Here is a 7,876-nt window from a genome sequence, read left to right on the forward strand (position 1 = left end):
TTTTGATAAAGAAAGTTCCTTAATGAGCTAAGAAGGCAGTGCAAGTGGATGTGCTTTAAAAGCAGAGCAGTGGTAGGTGATATGTTCACGTGATGATGAAGGGGAGGGGATTTACTCCTCTTCCTCGTGTGAGGACTGCAGGATGCTGACGAATGAACCTCCGAGCAGCTCGCATGTTCCTCTGCTCTCCTCATGATGGCGCCGTTCACTCAGACCACCAGGCTTGATATCAGTAGTCTACTCCAGTTTAAACATATGGGGGTTTAAGTTAAGATCCTCAGAGCTAAAGCACACACCAGTTGAGGATGCATCCCCCCCCCCTCCCAGCACACACCCCTCCCCACAGTGACGGGCTCTGTTCGTCACGCCGCGTCAGAGTAAACAAAACGCTGACGTGAATCTTCCTCCTCTCCGGCCAACTCCTTCAATTGGCTGCTGCAGTTATAGGTGTGATTCACAGAGAAAAGGTGCGTGATCCCGTCGAGGCCCCGCACAGGCCGACACCACACGGCACTTATATCTCGGCGTCCCTTCTTCAAATGCAGTCTCCTATAAATCCCATGTGACTCACCGTGCTGCAGACCAACACCTTTACACGTCATGAATATTCATATAGAGTTCACCCTTGGTTTTGTATCATTTATAGCAATTCGTAGAAAAAGCCTCAGACTCTTTGTCACAAACCCTCACAGCGCCAAGGCCAGACTCTCACTTCTACCTTTCTTTATATTAAATGTCAGAACTATGTTGTTTGAGTTGCTGGATTGTTTCTGAAGCCACGTAGGCTGATGGCGCTCCGATCCGGCATCTTGCGTCACCAGCCTGCGATCAAATCAGATTACGCACCTCGTTCATTTCCACAATCCGACGGACAGGCCCTGGGCCTTTTAACGCGGTCATTGCACCACCATTGAAGTCACCACCAGCACCAGCACTTCCCCATCTTCACATGCACTGAGCAATAATTAAAAACCATTAGGAAAAGTGACCGTGAAGTCAGAAAACCGCCATTTGAGAGGATTCATTTCAGCACCGGACAGCTCCTGACTCACCAGGGTGCTGTGGCTTGAACTTGGTGGGCGGAAGTCTAATCCCCCCCCCCCCCCCTTCCTCCTCTGCCTCTTCTACCTCCTCTATCAAAACCATCCAGTCACATGAAACCGACACGACCACTCCTCACCTCAGTCATAATCACAAAAAGCTTAATTGGTCTTATCAATGACGTGCGGGGGGGGTCAGGGGGCCAAAGGATCAGTGGCGGTGGGACAAATCGATTTGTATTGGTCGTCATACCGTCCTGCATGTGTGAAGTTCATGTGATAGCTATATGCATTCACAACCGTTTCTGCTTCTAAAAAAAGACGATAGTTTGGAAGTAAACTTCCATCTTAGGAGGGAGGTGTGTGTGTTTGTGTGTGTATATGTGTGTGTGTGTGTGTGTGTGTGTGTGTGTGTGTCTGTGTGTGTGTGTGTGTGTGTGTGTGGTGGGGGTGAGTCTGACAGATGCATCGATGGGGAAGGAACTGTACTATTATATTCCGGGAGGAAGACTTGATGACGTCTATACCATCCTTAATGTGACTTATTGGAGGGAGGGAGGGGAGGGGGGGAGCGGAGCGGAGTGGAGGGGGAGGCTTACGATGCACGGATAAATATCCAAGGCAATCACAGCACAGGACAAAAAGTTTGGAGCAGCGATATGTAGACGGGCACTCGGCGCACTTTAACACCGAGTTTTTTTGTTTGCCCGTGCCACAGCGGTCTGAGCGAGTCCCGTTCGTTGAGCGTAAAGGTGAGCGAGGCGGCGCCGAGGGGAAACATAAGGAGACGACGGGTGGCGCTTCAGCCAGGAAAGAAGTGCCGTGAGAAAGACACGGTCTCTCTCTCGCTCACACACACTGCAGCCGCGCCCGGATCACAACCCGCAGCGAAGCGCTCTCCCTGCTCTCCTGCTATAGGTATGTGTCTTATCTGCGGATCATCTTTTAGAAAGAACTAACAAACTCGGGGGGGATTCACTGATGGAGAGCGAGATAAAGTAATGGAAATTATTCAGGTTTTCATTCTCCTCTGCGCTGCATGGAGATCTGCTGCTTTTGTGAATGACTTTGGCGCTGCATGCGAGGGATTAAGTGTCAATATCACAGTTCAACTTTTACGATTTTGGAGGAATAAAAGAGGCAGAAACCCTTTTTTGTTTTGTTTTGAGTAAACCGTCGCTGCTTAAATTTAAAGAGGTTTATGTTTCATCCAGTTATTTTTAGTTAGTATAAAGAGAAGTAGCCCTGCATGTGAATTTGACAGAACAAAGAAAGAGCATGATGAGTGACTAACCTGTCTCATGTTACTGTTTTTTTTCATTTTCTAACAGCATGGCCACATCGAGTAAAGCGACTTTAATCTTGCTCATCTACGGAATCTTAATGCACTACAGCGTCTTCTGCACACCTATCGGACTAAGTTACCCTAAAATCAGGTAGGTGAGCTTTTCCATGTGATATTATGATCCATTGACACTTTTTAAATGCAGCTGAAACCTGTTTTGTTCGATGCATTGTGATTTAAGCGTGAGGTGGTGGGAATTGTGCACTTTATTCCAAATAAATGCGCGTAATTACGCACAGAGACAATGCGCGCAGTTTCCTTTAATTGAGGATTGCAAGGGGCAACAGAAGGCGGATGCGGCCATCTCCACACACGCATAAAATGCTAGTCGTGTGTGGAAAATGATTATGGAAATTGCGTAGAAGTATCTGTCCGGTGGGACGGTTCACAGAACTCCCCTTATTAAAAATGAGAGTGCAGTCAATGCGCTGGATAGCCCAGGGGATGACGGTGGACTGGCGTCACCAAGGAGAGGCGAGGCAAAACGAATCGGAGAGCGGCGAGGTTTATTCTCCTTTTTCTGGGAAAAGCATAATCCATAATTTGGGCGTGGTTGTTATTGACTCCAATTCATTTTTTCTTTCTCTGCAGCATTCTTTTAATAAAGATCTTGGCTGCACGACTACGCTAAACGTGACCATTTCACATCCATTGTTTCGATTAGTAAATAATTAATGAGTGCTGTAGCCCGTGTTCAGCGCCGAGGCACCAAATTGGAATTAAAACAGATTCTTGCGATTAAATAATGCATTTAAAGATTGAAGAAATAAAGATGCGCAGATTTAACACATTTTAAATCTCTTTGGGTTAGAATTTTGATTATTCGTTTTCTGGAATTATTTTTAAACACCCACAGGTTCTTGTTTTTTTATTTTTTATTTTTTCGTTGTCTTCGCTGTGTCTCTAATGCATTTAAACCTCCCACTGATTTTAGAAGCAGATGCAGACATTTTGGCATCCCTCCTCTGCCGCGTCCCACTTGTGCACGGATCAGATTTGTGATCTGTGCTCTGCTCTTTTCTGTATATTATTTATTTGCAGACTGGAAAACGACGCCTTCGATGAGGACGGGAATTCGTTATCCGACATGGGCTTTGATGGCGATCAGATTGCTATACGAAGCCCACCCTCCCTAAACGACGACGCGTACACGCTATACTACCCGCCAGAGAAGAGGTAAATGCGCCTTCGCACCGCAGCCACAGAGCCCTGAGCTGCTGGACATTCAGTGTTAATGACTCTTTTGCTGTTTGCGTTTTCCCCAGAGTTCCTCATGTTATCTGTTCAGTGTTATTTTCACTCCGAGTAGCCTAAAATGTGGATTCAAAAACTGTTTAACATAACAAAAAACAAAAAAAAGGTGGCGGGCAAATGAGGATGGATAAAAAAAAGCCTGGTGCGTAAAAATGACCATGTGGCTCGGGTTTAATTGCACCTTGCCTGTTGTGATATTGGACCTGAGGGAGGGGGTGGGGGGTGGTGAGGGGGACATTTTAGGCTACTTCTGATCATTTTGTCTGCGCTTTTATTTTAAGTCACTGATGATCTATGTGTTTTGGCGTTTTATCATCTCAGAGCAGAAAGGCATGCTGAGGAAGAATTAGATAGAGCCTTGAGGGAGATCCTGGGTCAGTTAACAGCGAGGCATTATCTGCATTCTCTGATGACAATTCGTGCAGGGTAAGGGCATTTCTTATAAGCGTTCACCTGCAGTCATCTTTTTAATTTCTCTTCTTTTTTTTAAGTATATCTATATAATGTTTCTCCGCTGCACAAGTTCAGGCTGCTGCACCACTGTCTCCCATTTTAATGTGCGTGATTTATCCATTTATTATTTAAATCTCTCTTTTACATAAAACAATTTGACATTTTGTTGTGTGTTTTTGTTTGTGAGTGTTTTTGTTGTTGTTGTTGTTGTTGTGGCACTGCGCTCATGAATCCTCCCTTGTGATTGAGCGGGGTCAGTTTCTTCTGAAAGCCCCAAATACAACTGCGGGTTACATGTGATTAATCTATAAATTGATTCTCCCTCCCTCCCCACACACACATCCCCAACCCCCACCCCCCACCCAAAACAGCACGATGTATAAAAAAAAAATCCTGCGTCAGAATAAGCGATGGGCTCCTCATGAATAATTCCTTCACTTTTCTAAAAACACTTAAATCACAGTTTCTCCTAGGACACTCTGCCTGTTTGCTTGTTTCCCCCCGTTTGTTTAAAAACCCAAACGAAAAAAACTAAAAGAAAAGAAATAGGACAAAAGGCCTATAACTGAATTCTAATGATTTGTTGGCAACTAGACGATCAAAGCTGGGTTTAAAAATAAGAAAGGGGCAGGGGTGTGCTGAGAGGAGAAGAAGTTTATCTACATTTATTTGACTTTCCTCGTTCGTTTATTTACGTGTGTGCATTTCTTTTTGGGCTTTTCCAGTGACGACAACAGCATGGAGGACGAGTCAGAGCCCTTATCCAAAAGACACTCGGACGGGATCTTCACCGACAGCTACAGTCGCTATAGAAAGCAGATGGCCGTGCAGAAATACCTGGCAGCGGTTTTGGGACGAAGGTACAGACAGAGAGTTAGGAACAAGGGACGCCGACTTGCCTATTTGTAGCGTTGCTAAAGCGCCCCAGCTGCCCTCCTGTGTATATACATCCAGTCGTTAAATCAAAGTCATTCAGATATATCTGACCAACCAGTGGATTGCGCCTGTGTTCTTTCAACATGTATTTATGTATGAAGTAAAGCCATTAAAATGAATATTTTAATAATAATATCGTTTTTTTTCTTTTTGTACAAAAGCACTTGATACCGCACAGCTATACTTTGTGGACCAATATTTTATTTTTCATGTTGAGATGTTGAAAACAAAACAAAATGCCCGACAAAAAAAGAAAGAAAAAGAAAAAATGACATTAGAAAAAGAAAAGATAATTGTGCACCTTCAACGTTATGCGCTTGAAATCTTTAAAGGTCATCTACATATGCAGAAAATAAATAGATTTTAAAAAGACAATCAAAGTATTGAATGTTATACTTATTTTTGTACGCGACGTTCTATTTTTTTAGTGTTGTTTGTTTGTTCCTTTTCCAAATAGGCCCAAAGAAGCAGTGAGCATGCTATGTGAGGCATATCCGGCTTATCCTAAATGATAGATGTTGCCCTTGTCTACCCTCCTCCTTGCTCCCTTAGTGGGAGCTCTGTGGGGTTGTACAGCTTGCTGCCCCTCCAGGGGATTTCAGATGGCTTTTGTTGAACAGCCTCTCATTTGATGGAGAAGCCGACTGACTTACATGGTCCTTCTTGTAACTGGTGGCAAAATCAGACCCCTCTTTTGAACAGAAATTTCATCGCAGGCCTTTCGCGAGGGGCGTTAAATTGCCTTGAGCCAACGTAAAGGAAGCCCGAAGGTTGTTCACAGGATGCAGCAAACACTGCCTGCTCACTCGCCTCAAAGTCGTCCAGTGTAGGGAATAAGTCCCACTCGACCGGACTGTGTAAAGAATGTTCCACGTGTGTGTATTATGTACAGTATAGAATCTAAACAGTGCACATTCATCCCATCGTTGTCTGGGTTCAGTCAACAGAGCTTTCTGGGAGGAAGGTGCTTCACCTGTTGATTGTATTTGGACCGCACTTCACATTTAGAGAAAGGACCCAGATCATGTGTGAAGCAGGAGATGTAACATGTGTTTGAGCACAGGCGGAGAGGAAAAGGTAGCATCCGAGTTACAGTTGGAAATATTTAACTCATTTCTTATTTGATGGTGCATGCGTTTGCTTAGAAACTGCATGCCATCATGCTTTGTTGGATTGTTCTATTTGGAAGGTGGGCTGTGCTAAGCCCATTTCAGCACCACTCCCTTCCCCCCACCCCCATATGTGTTGGGAAATGTGATCAAGGAGGGCTAGCGGTGGTGGAAACTGGTACTGCACTGACTTGTTGGATTTGAACCTCCCATACTTCTTGCATTGTGGATATCATAAGGCGACGTACTGGGCCTCGCTCCTCTCTGTTAGCCTTTGTCCTGGTAGTGGTTTTTATAAAGATTCTTGTTGATCGCCGTGCTAAATCGCTGATTTGACAGTGCTGTGGTTCAGTCGCTAAGACGAGGCTGATCTGTGTTAGATGTGTGCTGGATATATGTGCAGTGAGGATGTGATAAAGACACGAGGAGAGTGTCAGGCAGAGGTGTGCATGGAGAAGAAAAAGAGAGACAGTGCATATATCTATATATATATATGTGTGTGTGTGTGTGAGAGAGAAAGAGAAGTAGGCTGTTACATAAGAGACAGGTTACAGCACCCATGAGCCAGAGAGAGGTGGTCGCACCTGAAACAAATAGGAGGCGCCACCGCTGCCTCGTCTCACCTCACCTGCCAAAGTGAGATCAGGGTCAATGAGTCTGATAGAAAATGTCAGATGTTGAATTCCCTTCACTTTGGTCTCAGCAGAGGCATTAACAGGATGTGAGTGAAGCTGGACGAGGCCACTCAGAGTCTCCCTCGCGCACTGGAGCGGAGGTGAATGACAAATTCAGCCCTCCAGCAGAGGGATCTTCCCACTGACTTTTATTAGAGAGATATCTTATGTATTTATTCAATATTATGCAAATACAGCTTTATGCACCCCTGCAATCCAATCAGTGGCCTGTGTCCCCCCCCGTAGAAACTATCAATACACCCTTTCTTCAATTCGGCTTTATCCTACAGGCTATGTGAGTGTGTGTGTGTGTGGATGTAGTTGTTTGCATACTGGTTAGCATTTGTGTGTTTGTTTGAAAGAGAGAGAGAGAGAACGTGTGTGTGTGTGTGTGTGTGTATTTAATGCTTGTGTGAATGAGTGACTGAGCGTGTGCGTGTGGAGGTGGAATCAGCTTTTGGCTTTGGTGCCTTGCTTCGACGTGAGAAAAAAATATAAAACCGAAAAAAATTAAAATTCGCCACAAGTGACAGATGGCAATTTAAGTGGCCCTACAATGCTGCAGTCCATTAGCTTACATTGAAACTTGCGTTTACTCTGTTTAATCGCTCGGCTTAGTCTACCCCGAGAGTAGTAGAATTAGGCTTTTCTTTTTAAAGCATGGCCAATGATTTATCGACATAAAAAAAAAGAAAAGAATGTTTATGTTGGTGGAGAAGGCAATGTGTGTGTGTTTGTGTGTGTGTGTGCATGGGGTTGGGGTGTTCAGTGTCTGTGAGAGTTGTGAACAATGACCAGTGTTTGTTACTATTGTTAATGAGGTGTTGTTGGGTTAATTTGATATTGGTCAGTAATTTATTAACCAGAGACAAGCACCAACATATTATTTACTGTGTGCATCACTATCTAGAATCAAAGGGGTTCCGAGCAAGTAAAAGAGATTATGTTCAGCTCATAGAAAATGTCTGTTGTTGATATTTCTGAAAGCGCCAAACGCCTTACTTCAATGTTTAATCTCTTATCTATCTGAAAATAATGTGTTTTAAAAGTGAACATTAGTACAAG

At 44.3% G+C, this 7,876-nt stretch overlaps 1 protein-coding gene across 2 annotated transcripts; it reads left to right on the top strand.

Moving 5' to 3' along the window:
- Positions 1 to 2,372: 2,372 nt before the first annotated feature.
- adcyap1b (adenylate cyclase activating polypeptide 1b) lies at positions 2,373 to 5,001 on the top strand. 2 transcript variants are annotated; one of them, XM_053437455.1, is made up of 4 exons: positions 2,373 to 2,476; positions 3,427 to 3,561; positions 3,961 to 4,065; positions 4,818 to 5,001. In XM_053437455.1, exons 1-4 carry the CDS (start codon positions 2,373 to 2,375, stop codon positions 4,999 to 5,001), a joined length of 528 nt encoding a protein of 175 aa, XP_053293430.1. The 2 variants fall into 2 exon arrangements, with proteins under 2 accessions (XP_053293430.1, XP_053293432.1); XM_053437457.1 differs by lacking the exon at positions 3,961 to 4,065.
- The last annotated feature ends 2,875 nt before the right edge of the window (positions 5,002 to 7,876 follow it).

The sequence above is a fragment of the Pleuronectes platessa genome, chromosome 13 (assembly GCF_947347685.1).
Source record: "Pleuronectes platessa chromosome 13, fPlePla1.1, whole genome shotgun sequence".
Lineage (NCBI taxonomy): Eukaryota > Metazoa > Chordata > Actinopteri > Pleuronectiformes > Pleuronectidae > Pleuronectes > Pleuronectes platessa.

Coding starts and splice junctions, on each gene's coding strand:
- adcyap1b (XM_053437455.1), top strand. CDS start 2,373: ATGGCCACATCGAGTAAAGCGACTTTAATCTTGCTCATCTACGGAATC. Junction 3,562..3,960: donor TACTACCCGCCAGAGAAGAG/GTAAATGCGCCT, acceptor TTATCATCTCAG/AGCAGAAAGGCATGCTGAGG. Junction 4,066..4,817: donor CTGATGACAATTCGTGCAGG/GTAAGGGCATTT, acceptor GGGCTTTTCCAG/TGACGACAACAGCATGGAGG.